The following is a 27,730-nucleotide window of genomic DNA, read 5'->3' as shown; positions in this document are numbered from 1 at the left end:
TTCATTATTGAAATGTTTTCTCATCTTTGGAACAGCTACTGTCTGAGCTGAAATACATTGATGTAACAAAATAAAGCAGAAGCAGTCACATCTGGGCTAGCAGCACAGTAAAACCTGCTTCCAGGTGTGCAATTAGTGGCTCCAAACACTTAAAGTTTGGAGTGTGTTACTTAAAGTGTGCTACTTCATTTTTTTAAATGCCTAGACTTTTAAAAATGTATTTTTGATAATTAAAACTTTTCTTACTATATCTTCAGATTGAAAAGATTTACCACATATTTTAATTGCCATTACTATTATTTTCAAACCTGTACTTCTGTCTACTCTGATGCTTTTTCTTTTTTTTTCTTTTTTTTCTCCCCCTTTTACTATCAGAACAATTTCCCATGTTAGCACCACATTGTGTTGCATGGGTGTTTGCCCTGGATTTCACCTGAAATTACGTTGGATTCAATCCTTTAGAATTTTACCAGCTGCAGAGGGGGCAGGGGCCACATCCACCCTGCAGCCTCCAGCACACATGAGCAGGTGCTGGATGAAAGTTGTTCACCACAACAGTTTCCTGGCTCCATCCCAGGCAGCAGCAAGCCTGTGGTCCATGTCTGCACACTTGGCTTCTTTTTGCAAGGCTTGGTCCCTCTGTGCCAGCAGTGAATCCCCTTGGCCTGGGGAGCTTGGGAAGCGCTGAGCTCCAGCGCTGAGCCTGGCCTTGATGAGCTGCAGCATCAGCCATCACCAGCAGCGTGGCAATTCTGTAAAGTTAACCACTGCATTTGTGCTGCAGTGTGGCCAAACATCATAAATGGGTGATACAGACACTGCAGGGTTTTCACCACAGAGAGAATAATTTGGAAAAACAGATGGAAGCCTTGGTCACAGAAAACACTGAGGTCACCCTTCTCAAGGGGGAATTAAAGGGCAATAAAATCCCTGGCTTACACATTAGTAAACAGTCAGGAGTGTGCCCAACTCCAGCATGTCAGCTGACTGCTTATAACCAGCATAAAAACATGACACCAGGAGAAATTGTGTATCGCCGAGTCCAGCTTTTGCTATCACAAACACGTCGTGAAATTCCATTTATAAACTTCATGACCTTCATCTGCAAACTGCCTAGATTTCCTGCTGCCACTTTCCTCCCTTCATCTCAGCTGATCCCACTGGAATCTGTTTTTGTTTTCACTCCACTGAAAGCCAAAGTCTTCTCATTTAATAGAAAATTTTATCCACAGAAAATGGTGTGCCCATCCTATGTTCTAGCTTAAAAAGCACTCTGTGTTGTTGTGACTCCTCTTACAGATACACACACACACACAGAAGAAATGGCCTCAGTCAGATTTCCAAAATTCCATTTCAGTCTTAACATTTTAGAAAGTTAATATTTCAATGAGTACTTTTGACTAAAAAAATCAAAAAACCTCTTATGTTTTTCTGCCTTTGGTATATTTTGACAGATTTTTAAGATTAGAAAATTATAATTGAGAACAGTTTTCCAAAGAAGTGGTGGTAACTACTACATCTTGAATGACTTTAAAGAATGATTTTTCCTTCCACCAGGTGTTTGCTCCTCTTCTGACCAGATCAGCACCTGAAGCAGCCTCAGGGCACAGAACCACAACCAAGGACCAGTTTGAATCACAGAGCTCTTCAAAGCCCCTCAAAGGCCAGTTCTGCCCAAGCAGAGGCAGAGGGGCCTCAGCCTCAGACAGACCTGGCACTGGTCAAGGCAGAGCAGGATAAGGTGCCACATCTCTAAAGTTCAAGTGTTTGCCAAGCAGCACAGGGAGCACAGCTACAGCTCTCTGCCACCATAGTGCTGCCCCTCACACCTTGGGGCTGGACCACTTCACTCTCTGCCTCCTTCACCCCTGAGAATGACTCTGCAAACCACCTAAGACTGACTGCCCATCTGAGCCCTGCCATGTGGTGGGGCTGCTCTACCTTCAGAAAAGTAAGAGTTTTTATTTTCACAAATGAAAGGTGCACATAACTCTTCACAAACTCTTCACAGCAACACCAGACATTGATGACTAAGAAAAGATTTGCCTTTTTCTTCCCCACCTTCCCCTGCTCCAGCTGTGCCCACAGGTAACCCCTCTCGCTCTGCACCTTACCTGGCAGCTGCTCTTTCTGTGGCCCACAAGTGCTGTCCCACCATCCTCCAGCCAGAAGCTGGACTCAGAGCAGTAGCAGGCTCACAAGGAAGTCACCAGCTTGTATTTAGAGAGTTAAGGCTGATGTAACTGAGGCAAATAAGTGCAGTGGGCAGAACTCATTTTATAGGAAGGTTTTACTTCCTCATTTGGCAGGCCATGGTCTCATATAACCATAGTTTGATAAACTTTCACTTCATTTTTCAAAAGGAAAAAAAAAATAAAAGAGGTTCCCAACACATCTCTGTTCTGAGTCACAGGCAAAAATTAGTCAGACTCACTCCAGCAGGGATGCAGAGCACTGGGCAGTGAGAACATTGCATATGAATTCCGGGTCAAGTGAAAAATTTTCCACCAGGGTTGCTGTACCAAGTTAGCACAGCCTCATTCCCATGCATCTGGCAAATTCCTGACCTCCAGGGAAATGTGGAAGAAAATACTTAAAAAAAAAAATCAACATTTTGCTTAGTACCTGATACTGCAAAGCCTCATTCAAACATTTCCATGTCTGAAGGAACCTGCTCTGGGACAATTCAATGAAATATCAAAATCCAAACAATCCCCTTTAGCCTGCTGGTGTCTCAACTGAAAGTCTGCTTCAGAGCTGCTCAGCCTGTCCACAGCAAAGTCTGACAGGCACTTCTTCATGGAAACCTGAGGTCTTCCTCTGCTTTTTCCTTACCTCACTGCAAAGAAATACACCCAAAATCCAATTTTAGGCAGCGAGAAGGGTTGGACACTCTAAGAGGGGTCAACCTCTGGGACCTTTTGGATGCTTCAGACAGCTCTTGCATGTGCAGTGCCCTCTGCCCTGAGGGATGGCTGAGGTGCTGTGCTGTGGAAGGAGAGAACCTCTGCCACTGTCAGGAGGCAACACACCAGAGTAGGGTTGACCTTTCCCAGTCAGAAATCCCCTACCTGCACACTTTGTGGGAGTAAGCAGGGTGGCCAAAGCCTTTGTAGTGGTATCCTGTAACCCAAAGAGAGTTTGCTGGTTGCTGCAAGCCTCACCTCGCTTTTTCCAAGTGATGGTGACACCTTTACATTACACCCAGACCTCTGGAAACTCTCTGTGAGCCAGGATGCCCTGCTACTGTGTAAAGCAGTGCCCAGGCAGTCACAGGAGAAAGGGGCAGGACACAGCCTCCTCCACCCTACTTCTGGCACAACTCTTCCTCTGATCCACCAAGCTGGGCAGGTTAAGGCTACAGAAACAGGGAAGTGTTCCTAGAGCCACAGCTAAAGACACATGTTAGCTCCCTGCTGCCCAGAACAGCTGTGAGAGCAGAACAACCTTTGACTCCTCACTCCTTGGACTCAGAATCACAGAATGAACTAGGCTGGAAAAGACCTTTGAGATCATCAAGTCCAACCTAAACTCCAAACATCCCTGGAGAGGAAGGATCTTCTCTGCTCCATTTAAGCTTCCACAATTCCCCATGCCTCGTCACAAGACCACCACGTAGCAGTGCCACTGGAAAGAAAATTATGCATTATTTCTAACCCAGGCAGGCAGCAGAGCAAAGCACACTACATTGTGTGGTGTTGTTTTAATCCCTACTTCTCAGTAAAATAGGGGCTTTACTGCCCAAATAGGAACAAACCAGAGATTATAAAAGGAAAAGAGAAGCCAATTAGATAAAAGAAATCTCATTTCTATTGAAATGACCATGCCCATCTACTGTAAAAAACCATAAGCAAAAAGGACTTCACCATCATTCAAGTTGAAGGCAGCCAGGAAGACCCTCAGCCAATTCCTGAAGCCTGTTCACCCAGGTGATCACCAGCTATCAGAGAGCAGACCATGAGAAACAACTCAACTTTTCAGATGGCCTCACACCCTTTCACTCACCAGCACAGACACACGTTTGAGCACCAAAGGCTGTGGTTTTATAGACATTTCCTTTCTCTGCTGTGCTCCCTTGTGCTGACAAGCATGCTGAGTTTTCCCAGCACGGATTTATTGCTGCTCAAGGCTATTGTTATGCTCAAGAGGGAAAGAGCTGGAGAAGGAGAAGTTTTCAGAGGGGAAGATCTCCCCCCTAATGGATGCTTCAGTGCTGAGGACTGAGGATTTACTGGTTTGTGGAACAACTAGACCTGCACCAGACACAATCACTGCCAGTCTCAAAGTGGGGCAGCCTTGTTGCAGCAGCTCCTGGAGGCTACAGAGTCGACCAAGCACGACTTTGAGGAAGGCTCCCTGTGCAAAACCACTTTCCCGGTGGAAAAACCACTCCTGCATGGAAAAACCACTCCTGCATGGAAGAACCACTCTCTTGAAACTGGTTCTGTGCAACACCTCAGGTGTTTTGTTCTACACACCTCAGTGAGGTATTTGCTTTGCTAAAGGAAACGGTCGCTATTGCATCAGCACAAGAGAAAAACATTATCACCTTCTTCCTCATCTGAAAAGTTTACCTGCTGTGTACCAAACAAGCACGTTGCCACAATAACACAGTGAAAATTCTTTAGCCCCTAACCAGCAGAACACAACACAGTCAGAATAAAGCAAGTGCTAAATCAAATGTAGGTCTATTGCCAGGAATATTTTTAATATTTTTCTGTGGAACTAATATATTCTCCATCCTGCTTCAAGTGAGAGTATTTCCCTACTCCCTTCAGGAAGGCTCAGGTCAGACCCTCAAGCGAAGCTCTCTCAACAGTATAAGCTATGCTCCTGATTTTAATTACAGTTTTTTACTACTAGGTGAAATCTGGATGTTTTCTGCCAGTGAATTTCTTTCCCTGCTGGAGACACTGAAAATTTTGACTTGGAGATAGGTGTTCACCCAAAAGCTACATCACTAACTTAGCTGGTTCTATTAGAGTACCAGCTCAGTTCCTGACAGGCAATCCTGTATTCACACTGGCAGAAAGCCACTATCTTTACAAGAGGTATTTCTACATGCTTGCCAAAATGACCACCTTTCCTACTTCCCCAAAACTATGCCAGTGTAGCAAGCACTCCATCTGACCACAGAACAGAGAGAACAAAAAACAGGAAAACCAATTCCAATAATGCAAACAATGGTAACTGCTTGGAAAATTGCAATCCCATCCATAATGTCTGATGTAGCAGGATCCCTACTTGGCTGGCCTAAAATATCTATTTTTCCTCTTTTTATATAACAAGATACTGCTATGACTCAAGTTGTTTTCCACTGGGCTTGAAATAAAAAAGTACCTTTTACAGAGTCAGAAAGTCCCAAAGAAGTTTCAAGTTCAAAAGTTTACTGCCGTTCAGGTTAAGATTTCAGAAGGCTCCTGGAACTGTCTTTCAGCTTCAATGATTTATTGTAAGCTTGTAAGACCTAAACCAACACATAGTTTGCTGGTGCCTTTTGACACAGCTGCCACATTTAACCAAAGTGATAGTGGCTTGCTCACTGAGAAAAAGCACATTCCATCAGTGGCCAGACCAAGCATTTTACACAAAAATACCACCCTGAAGCAGATATTTACATAAATCTGACAGTAATTTAACATTTTTCAAATTGCTTGCACCTCCTCTGTGTGCAAGAGGTGACTGACAGAAAAGGAGAGACATTACCCATGCTCCAGGAAGATCACAAGCAAAACCTGTAATCCTGTTGCCAACAACATACAAGTTTTACATGAAAAAAATCAGGCTACAGCAGGATGAGGTGGACAAAGATAACAGCAGCAACAGAAACAGAAATTGTTCTAAACTTCTTGGAAATTTTAAAATGCGTGTCCAAATAACTAATAGATGAGGGAAGTGGGGGAGAATTTGGTTTGGTTTGCTTGTGTGGTTGTTAGGGTTGGGTGTGGTTTTGACAAGTGGAAGGAAGCAGGCAGAGCTTTATCTGCAGAGAGTACAGGGGTACCACGACTGGGTTTGGGTAACTCCCATCCTGCAATGCCAACCACTTGGATACAACATTTATGCTACTTCCACTGACTTGTGTGATGTCCATGACATGTCTGTTGCAACCTTCCCTCCTCCCACTTGCCTTTAGTGCTTTACCACCAGATCCTATTCATGACATGGTTTTGGCCAAGTCCACTCCAAGTCTTGGTCTCAAACTCAAGGGATCTACCAAGAACTAAGCAACTACAACACATGACAGCAAAATAGTCACAAACTTACCCAAATCCACAGAACAAAACAGTTTAGTCTACATCACATTTTTAAGCTGTTGCAGGTAAAGGAATCCAATAGAAAACTCTGAGGAACTGGTTGTTAAGCCTTTAACCACTGAACAAAGAGCTCTAAAGCATGAGGTGTTCCCCTTCAAACAAACATCAGCTAAGTTAAAGTGAAGAAGTTGATGCTTCTGCTACACTTTCAATGCTATTTTCAATATTATAGAAGAAGGTGGGTTTTTGGTTCTGTTTTTCAACTACCACAAACACCAAAGGTCAATAGTGAAACTGAGTTTGGAGAAAACATTGATGAAAATCAAATGACAGGGAAGTGTGACTTCTCATTAGATTAAAACAAGTCAACTCTTCAGCTCCCAGATAATAAAGTCCTGTCCACTCCAACACCTCTGACTGGACGGGCACAGCAGGAAATGTTTTTCCTGCCGTTCCCAGAAGAACCCCATGTACACAACCATAATTTCCAACAATAATAGGAGGAATAAATCCCATCTAACCCAAGTGTTTTGCTGTCCATGTGCCAGGTGAACTGAGACCCCTCCAGTGTCAGCAGACTAGCCTAGAAATGCAGCCCTAATATTAAGTACTTGCTCCCAAATTGGGAGCTTCTATACTGTCACTTAATCACCTATTTTTAAAATATATAATATTTTAAAATATATAATAATTTAAATATAATATTTAGTATCACCTTATTTTTTGAACAACCACCTTTGGAAGTTTCCTCCTAAAAAATATAAACAGGTGAATTCACTAATCTGAAGATACTGTGAATTTTTAACAGCACCAAGACATATTGAAAATGAGAAACTTGAAACCTTGTGGATGATTTTTTAATCCTTAGTTCTGAAGACTCTTTGGCCAACAATGAAAATGGACTATTTACTTCCATATAATACTCATTTAAACTTTCAGTTCTTAAGCATTTACCTGCTGCAATGAAAAGCCATTTCTGCCACAGAAAAGTGAGCACATTCACCTGAAATAGGGTGTTTGTTTCTAAACATTGGTAAGTTCTGTATGGCCCACTGGTTGAGGTGGTTGAGGGCTAGCTGAAGCCTAGAATGGCTGCTGAAACTCCTTGTGATGTTAAGCCACAACTCTCAAACAAGAGAACCTGTGATGTTCAGCAAGAATCCAGCATTCTCCCCAGCTGGAAGCTTTAGTGTGTTCCTATGACTGCCATTTCCTAAAGAAGGCAAGAATGCAATTGCCTCACTAACTCCACATCCCTGTCAAATCTGGCCAGTGCTTCTCCCAAGTTAAAATGTTGTGTGGAGAAGGACAGCAGAACTGAGAACGGTATGACAGCACAATCAATCCTTGTTTCTTTAACAGAGCAGGCCAAGAGCAGGAGGAGCTTGAGACAACCTACTGCCTCCACAGCACTACTCCACAGGCACCATCACCTGACCTGGTACAGTTCCTTGGAGTCTTGTTATGCCCAGACAGAAGGCAGAAATTTTCTTGACAGGAATAGCAGTCCTCAGCCCCAGATTCCCCAGGACACTTCCAGGGACAGGCTTCCCTTTTACCTCTCCTCTGGGACAGAGGGCTCTCACTCAGACTCTGCAAGGATGGCACCGGCCCCTGGAGGGTCTCAGGCAGTTACAAATGTTGTGCCAGGAGACAGCTGTGGAAGCCCTGGATTTCTAGTTTTATGCTTTGAAGGACACAAAAGTAAGAGATTCATCAAAAGGCAGCCTCTTAGCCAAGTACACTTTCTGCATTTGGTCAAGCCCACTTTAAGTCTTGGACTCAAGCTCAAGACTACAATGAACTAAAGGAAATATAACATGTGACATCAAAATACGTCTCAAACTTACTCAAATCCATAGAATAAAACAATTGAGTCTACATACATTTTTAAGCTGTTTCAAGTAAAGGAATCCAATAGAAAACTGAGGAGCTGGTTTCTAAGCCTTCAACTAAGGAACAAAGAGCCTCAAAGCACAAGGCATTCCCCTTCAAACAGGCCTCAGCTACGTCAAAGTGAAGAAGCCGATGCTTCTGCTACAGCATTTTCTATGTTATTTTCAACATTACAGGAAGGTGGGGTTTTTTTTTTTTGTTCTGTTTTCTAATTACCACAAGCACCAAATATGTTAGACTCCAGCTTTGTTTTTACCAAAGCAAAGACAGGGCAGATGCTGCTGGAAAGCACATTCCTGTATTAAATACCCTCAGTATCCCGGCTCATCTTAGGTCTGGAGATTACAGCCATCCTATCTGGCCTGCCTAGTCAGAATTTTCTGCCATGGGATAGTTTCAGCTGATTATGTTCCTTAAATATCAGAGTTCCCAGAGAATCAGTAAGAAGTTATCTTTCTTCACAGTCCATTGACATACCCTATCCAGGCACAGGCACTCCAGGGCAGAACAATTTGCAGTGATTCATCTTGAATTTTAGAATTAGCAGATCGTGTTCCAATGAAAGGTATCAAGCTGTAAAATCTTCCTGCATATTGCAGTCAGACACTACAGTAAGTATTACAGAAAAAACACTAACACAAAAGAAAAAAGTTGAATTTATTATTTTAGTTCCCTTCCATATTTTACTTGTCCTTCATCTGTACTTGGACCTCTCTTTGTCTTTTGATTTCTTAGGACTTCTGCTTCTGTCTGTTTTTTTATCCCAGTCTCTCACTCGGCTGTCTTCTCTGTATTTGTCTTTTTGCCTGCTGTAATCTCTGTCCTGAGAGCGGCTGCGGCTCCGGTGCCTGTCCTTCTTCTCACCCTTGGTCCTCTCCCTGCAGCGCTCTTCGTGCTTCCTCTCAGAGTCCTGCCAAGGGAATTGGACACAAATGCAGTTACAAACAAGAGGGGAAACACACAGAGGCACGAAGTGAACTAGAGAAAAGTTGAGCATGGCAGGTTCCTTAGTTACAGCTGGTAGTACCTTAAAGAGATTCACATCCACAATGATTTGAAGAAGGTAACACAAAAATACCCCTCTGAAACCATCTGAAGAAGGTAAGTTTACAATTAAGTTTCTGTCAGTGTTTATAGAAAAAAGCATGGCTGTCAGGCATGCTTCCTGTACTGCCTAAGGAGCTTTGGCAAAACTGGTTATATAGGGATTCCATTCAGATGGATATTATTAAACTCTTCACAAGCATCAAACAGATCTGTAACCTAGATTTGGATTTCTGATTTTTTTACCTAAGCAATGCAAATATTTCCATTAAGTTTTGGTTCAAGCCCCACAGGCATTCCACTGCTCTGCAGATGCATAATATATTTTAAGATCTACCTGTAATAATTCTTAATAGCCTAAATTCTAGGCTTCAGCAAAATGAACAAGCTGACAGTTTAATATCACTGTATGTGCTAACAGAGGTACAATTTTATGGGGTTTTAATAATAATAATACTGATAAGCACAGATCAATATGAGTTAAGAAGAACGTCTGCATTAAATTGCACAGCATTTCTTTCCTCATTTCAGATATTATTTTTCTAAGGATGTACCATGACAGCAGCCTTCACAACTGTATGGTTAAAACCTACACTCCATGTACCAACAAGAAAACTTCATTTATTTAAAAGAATGGTGAAAAAACTCTACTTTAACCAGAGATTTTATGCAGAAAGCCAGTGACTGGGGTGGTTCCCAGAGCAAACACCACCTTTAGAATGACACTGATAATGCTGAAAGTATTAGGGTTACAATAAGCAACACAAACCCTCTGGATAAACAGACACACAAATAATCACAGGTTTGATCTGTAACAAAAACATTCTGCTGCTGCTGGGTACAGTAATCTCACTGGTGGCTAAATGCCTGTTCCACATCTTTACTGTGCTTTATTTCAGTACACATTTTAAAATCTGGATCCACCAAAGTGTCTCAGTGATGCTTCCAGCTACTTGTAAGAGCTTTGTCTATCCACTCTCAAAATGATGCACTCTTGTGCCCAAAGGCCTCACTCTCCATGTGTTTGAAAAAGCCAAGAGGCTTCAAGCCCCTCTGTGACAAGGCCTGGGTAAACATCAGACAATGGACATGCTAGTGGAGGGGTAGACAGGAACAAGACAAAAAATATTGGTCAGAAAACCAAATGGTGGGCTTGGTGTATGGCTGCCTTCTAGCTGGTTTGTTGCTGGAGTTTCCTCCCAGCACATGGGAGGGACAGGAGAAAGGCAGGGCAGACTCAGTTGGACAATCCACCAAGTAAACACTGGAGACAAGGCTACTGGCCTAGTGGGGGCAAGAACAGGTTAGTGAACATTTCAAACTACAGACAAACGGCCCTTGTTGGATGCCACAGAAAAGGACAACTTGCTGAAAGGATCAGAGTCATACAAGCATTGAGTTAAATGCCAACAGTGACCTTCACAAAAGCATTTAAGGTACAGGTCTTCAAGGCAAGTCTGAAAGTGACACAACAAGGTCACCACAGTACCTAATATGATCACAATGTAAAGGAAAAAAAGTGAAATTTGAATTACTAGAATGAATGGCATCTTTATTTCTTGCCAGCTTAAGTTACATTTCCCCTTTTATAAGATTTTTCATTTTAAAGTCTTTGGTGTGGAAAAAGGTCAGTTTTTAAAACACATTAGATTACTAAAAATAATGGTATTTTGAAACCAAATTTTTATGCCCAAAAGTCAAAAACACACTCTCTTGGAAGAAAAAGATTCATACTTAACAGCAGGCTCTCTCTTACTGCTGAAATTTGTATTTCTCAATGCAGGACCACAGCCTCTCATCAGTCACTGAGTAAGTGATGATCACCCCAATTCTTAATCCAGCACTGTGCTGGAGCACACACAAGGAAGGAAATAAGGAAAGAGGGAAAGATGCTTCTCTGGAAGTTCATGGCTGATTTTGCCAAAAGTAATATCTGACTAAACAGCAGTCCCAGGTGAAATAGCAAGAAATATCCTGGCCATGGAAGTAAAATGCACATGCCACCTCTTACATACATTAAACACAGTAGTTAAAGGTTAAAAGGAGCAAACAAATAGAGAGAGCCTTTTTTGGAGGGAGATTTTGATAAAACCTGACCCTGAATATGAAGGGAACAGTGTCCAATAAGCAGTAAAAGCAGGAAATCAAAACCAGAAAAATCAGTACCTCTGCCAAAACCATGCACTACAGCAATCTGAAATTGGGAAGTCCCTATGTCTTGCAAAAATCTATTGGATAGGCCATACTACCTCACAGATCCAGCTCTCTTAAAAAATAAAATCCAGGAAAAAACAGAAAACTGGAAGGCAAACAAAGTCATAATACAGATCTCAGGCAGAAGCATGTCCTGTGTTCAGAAATACTCTACCAAATCCTACCCACAAACCCACATGGCAGCCCACCCTCCTGCCCCAGACCCACATCCTGTTACTTACTAAAAGCAAGCCACAGCACCCTACCTCTTCTACCCACTGTGATGAAGTCAAACAGCACAAGACTCAAAAATATATTCTTGAAACATCAACACACAGGCTGAAGATTCAGGAAATGGGTGTCAGACAAAGAAAAGGATGAGTCAAAATATACTAAAGAAAAAAAGTAACACCAGCAAGAGAACAGAAAAACAACTCAACATCATGGAAACTATTGAGAAAATAAAACCCCTTCAAGTCATAGCTAGAGCTGATAACACAAACTGCAGCTCCAGTTGCCAGAACTTCCCATTATAAGCCCCATATCTCTCTTAATTAAAATCTCTGCCACACTGTGGACTCATGGTGGAAGTTTCTGTATGAAGCATGGCTACTGTGGTCTTTGGCTGATGAGTTGTGGAAGGTCTGCTGCTATTTTATTTTAAAGTTCTTACCTCAAATACATTCAGTGATTTGCAAAATAGGGTGAAGGAAGAATGCTTTGTTTGCCTATATTAAAAATACTACCATTCATTAAAGTTTCCATGCTGTTATGCTTTGTGTTGGACTCATATTCCCCCTGAATATATTCCACCTCAGGAACATGTCTGCCTCCCCTTAGTTTCACATATTATGCCCAAAGTATGAATGGTAAAAAACAAAACAAAATTAAAATTTGTATATGCTAAGCAGGATTTGTCACCTAAGCTAGCAACAGATTTCACTAGAGAGGCCATTCCCGAAATACTGAGTCTGTGTGAGACTGAGTAAACACTGCTCAGTATGTGCCTACTGTACAGTACACACTAACAAGGATATTCAAATCCAGAGAGAAAAATTCTTCCCAGAAATTAATTTTCACAGCTCCAAGAGGGAACTATGATGCTTGCCATCAGAGAATAGACATGAGCCTCCATCTGTGATTTCGGGCATAAGAAAGCTGAACTACTTACAGCAAAATGGGTAAAGGTGACTAAGAGAGAAGAAAGCTGTGGGAAAGAAGATACCAGAACCCAGCAGCAGCAGATTACAAGAACAAACCACATCAGGAGCAGGTGACTAAATCACAAAAAGATACATGTAAACACAGAGGAGATCACACAGACAAGCATTAGAATATGTTCTATTCCAGAACTTGAAAATAGCACCAAAAATCCCTCTGTTCTCCTTCATGTTTCTGTGCTATGAAGTCTCACAATCCATTTACAACGGTTTAGAACAAATGTTAAAAACCTACTGCTGCCAGCACTTGTGCCACCTGCAGGGGTAAAGGCTTCTAAATGATTTTAAAATGTTCTCTGCTGATAATGCATGACTGGCCAGCTCCATGGGTGTAACTCCTGAACCATCAGGAACAAAGACTGCCGCCAAAAATACCTGTTTCAAGAAGTCTAAAGCAACAGTTTCCATCAGCCAAACAGACAGGAGAAATTCTAAACCAACATTAGTCCACACCTCCTGTATGCACACACTGCAGCCAGGACTTTACTTACCTGAACAAGCCTCTCCCCCTCCACTCAAAAGGAACCTGACTGAATTAGTGCAGTGACACAAAAAAAAAGGGTCCATGAATGAGCAATAGGGCTCACTGCTGGCACTGCAAGATTTTAATTGCTGATGTTCATGAGAAAAATAATTTTCAAGCACTTCAGCAAGAAGTGATGTATAAGAACAGACTCATGTATGCCTTGTGTACCCAAAACTTTCAGCAGTGCTCAAAATGCAGGATGGGACAACAGCCTTATTTGCTGCAGCTGAAACTTTTTCACTTTCTGCAAAGTTGCTAGAGACAGCTTTGTTCTCACTCATAAAGCTTGCACTGTTAAAATACTGGGGTTTGGTTTTTTTCTTTTCCAGTTTAGCTCAATTCTTCCTAATGCTCACTTCAGTGGTGATTAACGCTCCACATTCTCACTGCAGACTTCGTTTCCACAAAACACCTCATCTTCAATATCCCAAGCTCTCAGAAATGTGGGAATGCTGTCCTGACAGGCTGCAGTGGAACTAATGAATGACAGAATTGCTGTCTCCTGTGCTGTCCTCCACAGCTCCACAGGCCTGCACATTCCAGATGCAAGCAAACCCGCATGAAGGTTTTTACACAAACACTTCCAAGACACTTAAATACAAAAAGATTGTGCTCCCAACTCCACACAGGAAAAACCCAACATATTATGGTCTGGCAAGAAATGAGACATAGTCTACAGTTGTGAAATACGATTAACTACTACTTTATGACTAGGAACAACAGGTTCAAAGTGCTGAAGATCCCCTACTTTATGAGAGGCTACATTGCCTCTTCAGGATGCTTTGGCAAAAAACCATCTAGACCTGCCAAGCTACAAAAGTTCATGAGGAAACCCTCTTTCATAATCAAATATTAACATCAGCCTTCTGCAGGTTTACAGCTGCTGTATGTTACACAGGACTTTGCACGCTGTGTCCTTATCCAATATCACACTTTCTTCCTGGCTTCTTTTATGAGGAAAACAATGAACAGGTATAAAGTTAATGCATGAAAAGTCAAGTACCTTAGATTTTTTGGTCCTCTTGTCATCATCTTCATCTTCAGAGTGGTGGTGCTTTTTCTTTTTCTGTTTTTTAGCCAAGTGTGACTGACTTGTGTGACACTCTTCTACATCCTCATCCAGCACAAGGTCATACTTGGCACTGATGGTGCTGGTTAAGGACAGATCTGTTTCCCAATATAAGTAAGGAGCAGAACACAACAGCCCAGGAAGCAAACCAATCCCTGTTTATCTAACAAGCATTTACCAAGACTCAACACATATTTCAGTCAGAACACAGTTGTAGACACTGAAAAAAAAATCAGCTGTGCTAAAATCAGTGAAGTCTGTCCTGTATTGTTAAACAATACAGCCAGGCTGCATTCTCCTTTCTTATCTACCTGGGGATATCTGAACAACCTATGGTGTTTTCTCTCATGCTTATCACAAGCAAAGTATAATCTTAGAGAATGATTTAATATTAATACTAGAATGGCCTCATTTCGGAGGCAGAAGGTCCTCTCTGAAACTACTTAGGAACTCTGTTATGCCATATGTCATTCCAGGGCCATGGACTAGGAATATTATTTACCTGCACACAACATGGAAGTGAAACAGCACATTTTGATTTGATTAAATTCATCAAAGTGAAAACCACAAAATATTAAATGCCATCTCAAACACCAAATGGTAATATGAGCTAGAAGGCAAACACCCATTTGGCAGGCTTTAAAAATAAGAAGGCTTTTTCCAGGCTGTTTTCATAAATTCTACTTAATTCAAAAAGTACCTTTGAAAAGAAAAGGATACTCTTGCTTTGGTTTAACCTTTTCTTTCAGAGCAAATTTCGAAGGTTTGTCATGGTCCTTCTCATAGTCCTTGAAATCTTCTTTGGTATACCGCCCACCTGTCCGCAAAAAAATATGTTCATTTCACTCTAACCACAGACACAACCAACATCCACAACTATCTTTAAATTCTGATGATGATTTAGGGGGCTCTTTATAACCACAGAGAGCTCCAGAGCAGGATACAGTTCCAGAAACAGACATCTGCATAACAGAGTAGAAAAGAGTAGGACAAGTTGGGATGTTCTGTCCTTCTCTTGCTTGCAGATCCCATTAAACAACACCGAGCTTTCTGCTCATTCATGTCCAGTGGAGACAACACATAAAGAGGATCACAAAGCAGGATTCAGCAACTGGCTTAGTCTCACTTCTATCACAGGTCCTACATCACACTACTTAAAATTGTGTTACCCTGAAAGCCCACAGACTGTTCTCGTTATTAAATGATTTTTTGCTCTGGTCTGCACAGAGGGAAACCTCTGAGACAGCTACAGCTCAAGAATTCAAGCGGAAGACTACGACTAAAAATGTTCACGTCCAGATTTAAAGAGGAACACGAGGGATTTCAGCTTCCATTCACGGAAGCGCCAATGCACGCATCAACGAACCGCGGCAGCGTGCTGCCCTCTCCCGGCCACGCCCAGAACTGCAACACTCGCTGGCCAGGCCAGAAACTGCCGCCGAGCGTAGAAGGTCATTTTTGGGGTAACACGTAAGCACGGGATGACAATACAGTTAGCTTTCCAATATTTTGGACTATTTAGACCCCAGGTAAAGTTTCCCACACAGGCAGTCAATACAGGATGCACTACAGCACCTGGTATAGACAGAATAGAGTCATCGCAGCTCTGTGCAGGACAGGTTCCAGCATCTCTGCGCTCATGGCCACAACCCTACCTGGAGACACTGCGCACCAACAACTGAGGGCTGACTGCATTTTCAGAAGACCACACACAAGAATGTCACCAATGCAATGCACAGGCATCTCTCCAAGTCCAGTGTTCTGCTCATGCCCCCAGTATTCAAATAACCACTGCATCCACCTCTTCCACCACCCTTTTCCTCCCAAAATATCCTCAAACACCTGAAACTGGGTTATGTAACACACAATCTGTCATGCAGTACATTTGACCTACAGTGGGTGAAGAACAGAAATCCCTGGCCTCAATACTGACTTTTTCTTGTATGCACCTGACTGTCATACAGTGAATAAAGAAACTAGAAAATAACAATGTATTGGCATATTATTTTGCTAGTAAGTAATATGTATCAAAAAAATCATGTCCAAAATTTGAGACAAAAAAAATGTTTAGTGGCAAAATGACATTGGCCAAAAAGGTAATCAGTGGCAATGCAATGCTCATGTAACAGTAGGAAGCCCTTCTACTTTTTCTAATGAAACAAATGAAGGGAAGAACTAACAACTGTGTTGGCTCTATTTATTACAGTACCAGAAACATTTATATGCCTGAAGATGAGATGATTTAAACTCCTAACTCTTTATATAATGCTTAGTTTAGAAGTCATGGCTTGTTAAGTTATGAGGATCAAAGAATTGCAAATATACCTACCTTTTCCCTTCCATTTAATCTTTGCAACAGACTGGCTAAAATCCACATGTATCCGTCTGTCATCTATCAGCACATTGTCCATTTTGAAGTAGGCTTTCTCACAGTCTTCCTCCTGATATTAACCAGGAAAATCTTGAGTCATGATTATTTCACAGGAATATTCACAGAAAAGCTCACACAGAAATTCAACTGCTTAGTGGCACACATTTCTTTCTGAAATTGCCTGAAGCACCATAGCTCTTGAATTGTACCATTTCAAAAGAAATAGTTATGCTTTCTCTGACTATCAGCATTTCAATTCCCAATTCTTCAGCTCATTTCAGTATTTAAAAAATTGCCCATCCAGCTACATATTTGGCACATGTAACACACTCAGGGGAAAAAAAAAAAGAAAACAGAACAACTGATAGAAGTTCCATTTGAACTACATAAATAGTCTAAAGGAAAGTGAGACCATTTTCCAGTGTTGTCCTCACAGATGAGAGATACCAGGACACATAAAGCTACCCAGCACCAAGAGAGCTATTGCCATCCATCTCACAGCCAACACTCTTAAGCAGTGTGTTGATACAGTGGGCATCATTTACAAGCCCAGAAGAGAAAACCACTGAAAACATAGATCCATCTTATTCCATACACCCTCCTTTCTCTATGCTGCATGCTCCTAGCACTCCTTTCTTCAACTCTTCCAAGACTTAATGCACTCTGGGGGAAAAAAGGACTTGATCCCCTCTCACTGGTTTCAAGACAGTCTAAGTACATTTTTGTACTGGCAGCTCACACAGAGACAGACTTGCATATTGACTCATTTAGGACCCACAACTTCTATAACTAAGTTATAGTTTCTCTCAGTAAGAGAAAACACTAACTATTCCACACTTGAAGATGTCAGTGTTTTTCCTAGATAGAAGTATACCAAAAAGGGGCTTTTACAAGCAGGATCTACATACAGTTCATACCTAAAACCCATACCTTTTCAAACTCAATGAAAGCATAACAAAGAGATTCACCAGTCTTCCAGTCTCGGATCACTTCACAACTGAAAAAATGATAGGAAATTAAAATGTTAACACTGTTGGAGCAAAAAATGTAGGGTAGGAAAGCACTGCTTAAAAGGACAAATAAGTTAAAAAAACCCAAAAAACCCCAACCCACAAAACCTAAACACCTTGAAGGTATTAAAACACTTGATTCTGAGATCCCCTATTGCAAGAAAAAAATGCATGATTGCATTTTTGCTTTTTCAAAGCAATAACATTGCTTTGAGCAACTACACTGAACTCACATGCAGTTACCATGAAGGACAAAACTATAGATGAATTTCTAAACAATGAAACAAAATATATTTTCCAACATTACTGTTTGAGTTTCTAATTTTCTGCATTTCACTAATGCAAGATCAGAAATCCCACATTCTGTTTTCTCTGTCATTTTAAGCAAAAGTTTAAACAAACATCCTGTGACAAACTTTCTCTTCTTAGCAAGCACCTCTTCAGCAGCCCAACTTTTTATCATGCAGGTCACTGGGCAAAAATAAGAAGCCTGAAAGTATTGAGTAAGTAGTGCAAAATGGGAAGAATATAGTATTGTATCAGTATTGCACAACTCTTGTACTGAATGTAAGAATTCTGACTACAGGATGCTGGAGGAGGGCACGCAGGCAACAAGGGCAGGATATGTGGCATTAAGGTGAGAATAATGTGAGACGTGTAGAAAGGAAGTGACAAATCAGGATCCGGAATCAAAAGATGATCAAGGCTGAAAGAAAAAAAATCTGGGAGGGAAAAGAAAAAAAAGTAGACCATAAGACTATTGAGACAAGCTACAGGAATTCCTAGCAGCAGAGGGCAGAATGATTTTGTGCAAGAACCCTCCTTCATGGATTATTCAGAGAACCTATCTGAAAGTGGAAGGACTGCAGAAGAGTGACAACTCTAACAGAGATCCAAAAAATTAGAAATCCTTACAGCATAGAGAAATGACACTGGAGTAGTATGAGTAGCATACAACGCAAATTTCCCCCCCACACACAGACAGTGTAGTTTGGGATCTGGAAGCCTGCAGACCTGTGTGCCAGTACTGCACAAACTGCCAGAAACTCTAAGCAGAACAAAGTTAGCATCCATCTGAATACACAGGGCCTACGCCAGACCGCCTGAATAAACTTAAGTGAAATGCCCTAACAGAGTCAACATGCTCATGTGTGGTGATGATGATGATGATCCATTCCATGAAGTCTTTTGAAATCCCTCTGCAAATTCTAATAAACTCCTGCACCAAAAGCTTTTGGGGAAAGTAAGCAGAAAGGGTATAAGAAACATCTCTGCATCGATAAACATGCAGCAAGATAAGCATGGGTTGAATCGTAACTGTATATTGTAAAAAAACCCAAAAAAACCCCAATGAAAAAAACAACTTTAGCATTCGCTAGAAAAGGAGTTAAGAGTAAAACAGAGAACAAAACTGTTCCACTACAAATCTGTAATTTCCTCAAAACTGTGTGCAGTTCGGGTTCTGTCATCTTGAGATGAAAACAAAAGAACAGGAAAAGGACAAGAAGAGCAAAACAAGGTAATTAAGTCTGTACTATGAAGAAGCATGAATATGTAGCTTAGTGCTCTAGGCAAGGAGAAAAAATAACTTTGGGGTGTAGGATAGAGGAGTGTAGGAAAGCAGATTTCACTGCCCATCCGGTCTTTTGGTAGCAGTACTAGGAGGAATCAGCTGAAACTACCAGAAGCCAAGGTCAAAACTGAGAAGGGCAGCAGGAATGAGGAACACCTGCAAGAAGTGTATCAGACACCACAGATGTTTGGTGCTTTATCCCAAACCACAAATACTCCCACAGGAAAGAAAATCCCAGAGACTCTATCCAGCTCATTGAGCATCTGACATAAAAACTGCTGAAGGAATGAGAGGATGGGGGCAAAGAGAAGTGTTACATGCCTTCTTGGTTCCTACACTTCCTTAGGCTTTCCTTAAAACCACTCCTGGGGCAGGATATTTATCTAGCTAGATCTGCCTTTGTATCCCCATTGTTGTGGTCTCTATCCAAACAGAGCATAAATCTCCTGAGACACCAGACTACTCCTTTACAGCCAAACAGACTGGGAGGAATCAAGTTCAATTTCAACAAAGAAGGTTTTCTCTTTTATAATTACCTTTTGATGGGACCAAATCGTGAAAATATTATCTCCAGGTCTTCACCTGTGGTCACAGGATTCAGTTTACACACAAAAAGCACATTTTCTGGCGGTTTGATGTCCGCATCTGGCAAGTCTCCCACCTGGGATACAGAAAGAAGACCTCACTTAGGCCTAAAGCTCTCAGTAGGTAGCACAGCACACTGGGAACACATTTTTTGGGTGATCTCACATTCCTATCATAAAATCAAAACTTTATTAAATATTTTTGCTACTCAGTGTGACACAAAAAAGTGTTTTCTATAGCACCCAAAATTTATTATTTATTTGCAATTCCACTGCTGGAATTCATGAAAGTTCACAAATACGTTCTACTTTGCTTTTTCTGGTCTTAGGATAAAAAACAGACAGTTCCAAAAGGTGAAAGTGCACCCTTTTTGTCCCTACAAATCTTCTGCAACACTGTGGCCAGATCTGGCTTGATCCTGGAATAAGTCTCTGCTGCAAACTGTTCACCATAAATTTGAATTTGGTAGTTGTAAGGAAGTGAGATGGATTCACTAATCTCTCAAGGGTGTATATTTTAGTTACTTTTTTTCTTAAAAAAAAAAAAAGGACTTCAAAGCCTGTTTACAATTTTTGTTACTATGGAGTTTATCACTGAGAGGAGTTCATTACAAGTTAGCTCAGCTCTCTCCCACACAGGCTGAACCTTTTCCAGGACTGCAGGTATTCCAGCAGCATACTATATCTGTTACATTTTTTAAATTGGATGAATTTCTAGCAAGTTTTTAGAAAGCCTCCACTGGCCACTCTGACAATGAACTATCACTGGTTTTATCAGAAAACCACAACATGAGTGCTCATGCTCAATCCTTTCATTGTAAAAGAGATATTTAATAGCAGATTCTGAAACACATCATCACCAGACAGGTAATTTCAAGTATAAATGGTACATACCCTCCTAGACTTAACAGCATGCACACACAGGGAAATAAGATCTAAAAGGTAAATACAGAAAGATGTTCACCATTTCCAAAAGAATTGCACGAGTTTTTGCTTCTTTTTCTGCCTGAACTTCTTCTATTTCATCTGCAGTCCGTCCTTTCATGTCATCAATTTCTTCATCTGCTCCTATTCTGCCACTCTGAAAAATGAAGGAAAAGGATATTTATTACCAAACCATGGCCAAAAACTCTTTCTCACTCTCCAACTATTACTTGGACAACCTCTTCCCTCATCCCTCAAGACACAAAACATGCTTAAGCACTGCATGTCTGCAGAACTGGGCTTTCATTCTGTCCTTCCCACTTAGACTACAACAAAAGAAAAAAAGGATGTTATCCTCATATTTCAGGCACTGTGAATTATTTCTGAAGTTCTGTGACTAGTCTGAACCATATTCAGTGAGGTATTCTAAATTCTTTTCTATATACCCACCCACTCAACAGCTCACCACAAGTGTCAACTCATCCAGGTAACTCCTGCCACAAATGAAGGTAAGGAACACTGCAAATATTTGTTGTGTCTAGCAAGACATTAAATAGAGCATAGCACAATAATAATTTTGCTTTTATACATCTATACCTAGGCAGGACTTGAGGTTTATTTTTTTTTATCCTCACCAGCATTTCTAGAATGCTGCCTTTCTTACAGACATTTCTGTGCTAAAAGGGGAGGATATGCCTATCCTCAGACAGGCTAAAAAACTCAGTACAAGTCTTCACATCTCTATGCTGCTGGCAGTGAGCTACTAAATACCTTATTCTTAACATAGCTGAAAGCATATCAGAGATCAACCACTGTGCACACATACTATGAAACCCCAATTTCAATCTTATAATTGTATTATTAAGGTAAAAAATGAACAATATTTTCTCTAGCTAATTAATTCTTTACTAGAAACAACTGTTTCCATACAAGGGAATAATCTCACAAGCAATTTCTCTAACTGCAAATGAGTAAATTACTAATAACTGTAATTATTTTTATAAAATTCCTTCTGTTTGAACAAATACCCCAGAGCAGTATGTGTGCCTGCACATATAACTCAAGAATGACCAAGATTACTTCCACTGAAACACAACCTATTCACATTTAAAAGGAAAAAAACAGTAACCATTCCAATATTAATAAATGTTAGTTATATTTTGTCTTCTACCAGAGTATACAGAAAACCAGTAATACTAGCATTGAATATTCTGAATGTTTTGCTTATCTACACTGTAAATAGAAACCTAAAACACAGCTTTCAAACACAACTCCACTGGAGCCACAGGGGGAGCATCCAAGTCATGCTTTTATCCTTCTCTTGAAAGGTTAAGGAGCTGTATTTGATTAAACTCAGCAGTAGCCCCAAATAACTAACAAGCATTTGACATACCAGAACTCAAGCTGGCACAGTAGAACACCTTCTGCATGAAAAAATGTGCAGCTCTCTTAGGACATAGATTTGAGACACAAAATCTTGAAGACTGATTTCTTATTTTGGCCAAATCTATGCTGGACACTAATTGAGATAAACTTTTTAAATTATTTCTTCCAACTTTTCCTGTTGTGAACACTCACATCGAGCTGCTCCTTTGTAGGTTCTGGTGAGCGATCAGGAACACACAGCCCAGGTGGGTCATCAAAGGGATCATCTAAAATTACTGTATGATTTATCCTTAGAGAAAACAAAGTCAAGATCAGCATTGGTTACATGCAAGTAAAACTTGGTTTACACAACTAACACCAGACCAGCCCCACTACATCTCAGCTGCATCCCAAACTGCCAAATATCCCGTGTGCTTGGAGATTCTAGCACTGATGCTTTTGGAAGGGCAACATGGCTAAATATTGTTTATTTATTGTTTATTGTTTATTTAGCCTCTAATACTGGGGGAATAAAAAGGATTTAAGATAGCATGATATTAATCTAGTTTCCAAAAGAAGTAAATTCATTCAATAGTAATGTATTCCTCAAAAAGCAAAGTTAAAAGCAGTCACACCTGATATCTTGATATGGGATAAAATCCTTATCTACAAAGGTTTCATTAATTGTCTTCAACACATCCATGCCTTCTGTCACTTCTCCAAATACTGTATGCACACCATCAAGGTAATCCAGGTTTTCCCCTGTGGTAATGAGGAACTACAAAAGAACATACAAAAGTAGAAACAGTAAATAGAAAAATTCAGGTTGTACTTTTTCAAAAAATCTTAACACACTCTCACTGAATTCAGTGGGGGAAAAAACCATCTTCCCATTTTTTGTAGAAGATTGCTCTGGAAATATGGTGAGCGAACATACAGCTCACAGCCAGTGCCTGAGGCAATCTCCCTGTGCAGGAGCCTGTGGGTGCAGCACAGGATCCTTCTGTGAATTGGTAAGCAGGCACAAGGGATTGGAGGAGCAGAGAGATCTCTGCTGGGCAGGGCTGCTGAGCAAGACCAGCAAAAGCTGTCACTGGCATCACAGCTGATGAAAGGGAGAGGACAGAAAGAGCAAGGCTACCCCTTGTGAGCTGAGCTCAAATCACCCGATCACCAAGCAGCATTTGGCAGGTACTTTTTCATAAATTTGGCAGAAACTCCCTCTACTATCTTCACCTAACTCCCATAGTACTACTTTTAACTACTATCTTTACCTATTCTATCCACACTTTTTTCCTTTCTTCCCACAAACCCCTCTCCTGAAAAACAGGATGCAGCAGCACTGAGAGAACTAACGCACACTGACTTAGATCAACTTGAACTGGTACCAGAAAGTATCTTATGACAAATCAGATCTTCCACCTTAAGGCAAAACTGAAACTATGAACACTGATAGCAGCTGAGAATTCAGTAACAAATTATAGAGAGCATTTGGCAATGGAGGAGGGAGGAAGAGGCAGATATGCACAAATAACAGGACACCACTGCTGCACCCACACTTTACAGTCTGACTGGTAACATCCCACTCCTCATTCTCTCTACAACACAGTTAAGATTGGTTAGCAGTTGGTAAAGGTTACACTAAACTACACTATACTTGTAAGGCAACTCCATGTAGTTTCTTTCTGGAATTTTTCTTTCCCAAGGAAGAAGCTGCAATAACCTGGGATCAGCATTCATTCCCACATGCCTATATATACACTAGCAGGCTGTATCTTAAATACAAATACTATTGTCATTGCTTTTTCCTAAATACCCCAACCATGGGGTATGCATATACAGCCTGCATATACACTAGCAGGCTGTATCTTAAATACAAATATTATTGTCATCTCTTTTTCCTAAATACCCCAACCCCAAAATGCCATTTTATACATACAATGCAGGGAAGCACCATAATTACCTGTATATTTTACAAGGTCTAGCTCGAATAAAACCCTACCTTTTTTTTAATTGTTCTTTGATTATTAAAAATCCCTCTTTTTAAAAATTAAAATATATGGATATTAAAAGCAAGGCATTTTAATTCCTAGAAGTGACAATGCACCTAAAATAATAATAATTCAGAAATATTAGTGTTCTATGAGCTTTAAAAACAAAAAAAAAGCCTTAAAAAGTAAGTAACAATAATTACCTACAACAAAATCTTTGTGCACATGAACAGCAAACAGAACAAGACCACTTTCAAAAACTGTTTTTATACCAGCACTGGGGTAAAACTGTAAACTTACATTATTAATGCACTTTCAAGTAACCATACAGGAGAAACTGTGATACGGTTTCACTTTCCAAACTAACGCAGTCATAACCAGAAAATGTCAACATTATTTCAAAAATCAGTTTCCTTAATTTTCACTTCCATTTAACTACAGAAATTTTTTTTCCTGACCATTTTGTACATTAGCAAAATCACATCAGAGTATTAACACAGTGCTGACCTGTGATCCATGCTGATCACTGCCATTGTTCACCATGGACACAGTTCCCTTCTTCTTGTGCTTGATTCTTGGCACCTTTTCTGCCTCAAAAAATCTGGCTTGATCACCATACAGCTGACTAAAAAAACATACATAACAGATATGTTACGAGAAAAATTAATTTTTCAAAGTGAGCTAACCAAACATTGTAAAACTCTAAATGACATCTCAAAAATTTTTTACATTTCACAATTACATTAGGCCTTCAAATAAACCTATATTTTATATTGCACTCATGAACATATTTATGGACCTGTACACTTCCACGGTTACAGTTATGTTCCTTCCATATTACAAGGAAGAACAATTTTTTTCTCTGGACATTTCACAGAGGCTTTTTTGGGGGGTGGGAAGGGTATACTTATATATTTTTAAGTACAGTGTGCAGCATTTTTCTGAGGCATGAAGGAACTGTACATTTTAAGTAGGTTCTGCAAAAATAAGTTATTCCATACTGTAAAAACGCAGTTATTTACATGAAAAAAATTATCTCCCAAGAAAAACAGAAAAGCGGGACATCTATGTGCAAAATCAGTTCATCATACAGACAGGACTGAATACAGTAATTTGGGATATACAGGATATGGCAAATTGTTGCACTCTTTTTAATTTTTTTTTTATCTAACTCTGCTATCATTTATTTTGTCTCATTCCACAAACTGACGGCTGCACGATCAATAACCATATTTGCCCAAATGTAAGGACAGTGCTGTGTTTAAACTCATTCTCCTAGGCAGGTGCTAGCCTCTATGAAGAGAGGATTCAAATTAAACTTTGCCTGCAAGAACACAAACTCCAGTTCCATGCACTGCAGCAGAAACAAACAGGTACAAAAGACGAGTTGACCTTCTCCATGCTATTGCCAGACAGGATCTGACACTCTCATCACACTGTTCTTCCCAATTTGCCATACCAGTAAGTCTTAGGAGACTTGTATCATATCAAAATAAACTTAATTGACTTGTGTGCAGAGACAGGCAAGCCTGGCAAGTTTACCTACCTAGACTTCATCTGCTTAGCACAGGTACACTGCTTCCAGAACCACTGGAGAGGTGATTCATGGATCCATGAGCTCCACGCTTTGTATTTAAGAGGCACTGACAGACTGACTTACAAAAGCCAGCACTAGTCTAGAAACACTGTCTCTGTTCCAACTGAACACTTTTATTGCTGTAAATTGTGTTCCCCAGCAACTCCCCAGTAATTAGTTCTGCTCTGTAACTTCAATCCTACTTTTAATAACTATTTCAAATGAATCATACAGAACACATGCATTTTAACTCCATCCTAGCTGTTTGAATGATTTCTTCAACTCTTGTTTCCCTGACCACTGAAAACTTCTCAAACAAATAAGAAAAGCGATTTATTTGTAAACATTCAACATGACTAAAACTCAAATAAGTAAGGGGATCACTTTCTTATATACAGAGGAAATCAAGTATTGCCTCTATGCTCCACTCATGCTCAATTTAGTATATTTTGTTATAATAATAAATGTATTCACCCTGCTAATCGATTCTGTCTTCTACAGAGCATTTAGTCATGATACTTTTTTTACCAAACATAATTATTTGCCAGCTTTTAAACAAACAGAAATGCATGTACAAGTTGTTACCTGTAACTTCACTTCTATGGTCAGAGACAGAACAATGTCCAGGAAAAAAAAAAACAGTGAATGGCCAAAGGCAGCATAGAAATTTAAAGGGATCTAATTATGAAAACCAAAGAAGCTTATGCATCAACATTTTTATTTCTCACCAGTAATTCTGCCCCAAGAATGCTGAAGACAATCTAACCGGGAACTCCTACTCCCTTACACAAACTCTGTTGAGATATATATACACACACACATATCTATGTATAATTTCTATACATAAACACTTACCAAAATATGGATTCCCCTCCACGACCAGTTCCCATGGGGTCACCAGTTTGTATAATAAAATCCCTCTGTCACAAAGGAGAATCACATAAGATACTGCTTTCATATTTGTGAATTTAAACCAACCAAAAAAACAAGGAATTGAGAATACTCACCTGTACATTATAAATAAGACAATAATTGTAGTATTTGACTTTGCAGAGCTTCAGGAAATTCAGACAAGCTGCAAGAAATCATAGCAACATTTACAAAGGAAACTCCAGATACAATAAGAATGGATATAACAGAGCCCTAGTTTAACGTGCTGAAAAGTGTTTTTGGAGCAGACTGCATCGAGACTTATCAGGGTACAGCCCATAAACACTGAGAGAAATGCTCGAAAGAGGTGTAACATTTCCTCCCTTCCTACAAACCATCTCCAGCGATTCAAAGAACCCTAAAAACGGCTGGTTTTACAGAAACATACTTCCCCCCTCCCTTTCCCTCTCGTTTCTTTTCAAACGCTTGAGAAAGAAGCTCACGGTAGCCCTTCGATTGAGATATTACAGATATTACATTTGCGGCCGTGAGCACTGACTGCACCCCCGGCCTCTGCGCCGAGCGAGGCCGCCACCCGCCCGCGCAAGGGGAAAGCCGGGGCCGGGGGGCTCAGGGGCGAGCCCGGTGCCGGCAGGGCCGGGGAAAGGCGGTGCCGGCGGGCTCGGCTCGTACCGCGGGGACGCTCCTCCGTGTACAGGTCGATGACCAGGTCGCCCACCGTGGTCTCCAGGAGCACCGCCATGGCCGCGCACGACACAGCCCGGCCCAGCCCGGCAAAGCCCAGCACAGCCCGGCTGGCGCCCCCTGGCGGCGCGGAAGACCCCGCGGAGGATCTCTCAGGGGTGTGGCGGGGCGGGCCATGGGTCCCCGCAGGCCTGAGGGCGCCGGCGGTGGAAAATGTGGAACGTGTAAAAGTTAAAGCAGGATGTTCTTCGATATGTAAGATCCTGGTATACTTTCAGACAGATTGTTCTGCCAGGTTGGAAAAGACCTACCTCCCTTTCAGATCGAGTCCGACCTGAGAGATAACTGGCACACCTAGACGTTCCTTAAACACCTCCAGGGATGGGGAATCCACCGTCTCCCCGAGCGGTCCTTAGCCCTCAGCCCATGCTCTTGTAAACTACTGACTCATTCTGAACTGTTGTGCCCAAGCACAAGAGGCTGGACTTACAATCATGAAAACCTGGCAGACCCAAGCTGAGAGACATCAGACATCAGACTTTACCACTGAGAGACA

General features: G+C 40.9%; 1 protein-coding gene across 2 annotated transcripts; it reads right to left on the bottom strand.

Moving 5' to 3' along the window:
* Window positions 1-8,793: 8,793 nt before the first annotated feature.
* Window positions 8,794-27,252, bottom strand: PPIL4 (peptidylprolyl isomerase like 4). Of its 2 annotated transcripts, none has more exons than XM_058802258.1 (13): window positions 27,163-27,252; window positions 26,607-26,674; window positions 26,455-26,519; window positions 24,531-24,648; window positions 22,668-22,810; window positions 22,246-22,342; window positions 20,708-20,824; window positions 19,696-19,820; window positions 17,507-17,573; window positions 16,535-16,646; window positions 14,906-15,022; window positions 14,140-14,303; window positions 8,794-9,063 (listed from the first exon to the last, which is right to left on the bottom strand). In XM_058802258.1, exons 1-13 carry the CDS (start codon window positions 27,230-27,232, stop codon window positions 8,848-8,850), a joined length of 1,479 nt encoding a protein of 492 aa, XP_058658241.1. In that variant the 5' UTR covers window positions 27,233-27,252; the 3' UTR covers window positions 8,794-8,847. The 2 variants fall into 2 exon arrangements, with proteins under 2 accessions (XP_058658241.1, XP_058658242.1); XM_058802259.1 differs by having other exon boundaries at window positions 14,140-14,278; window positions 14,926-15,022.
* Between the last annotated feature and the right edge of the window lie 478 nt (window positions 27,253-27,730).

This window comes from Ammospiza caudacuta, chromosome 3, assembly GCF_027887145.1.
Source record: "Ammospiza caudacuta isolate bAmmCau1 chromosome 3, bAmmCau1.pri, whole genome shotgun sequence".
In the NCBI taxonomy this organism is placed as follows: domain Eukaryota; kingdom Metazoa; phylum Chordata; class Aves; order Passeriformes; family Passerellidae; genus Ammospiza; species Ammospiza caudacuta.
The sequence above is the reverse complement of the archived record's forward strand: the minus strand, read 5'-3'. Positions and strand labels throughout refer to the sequence as shown.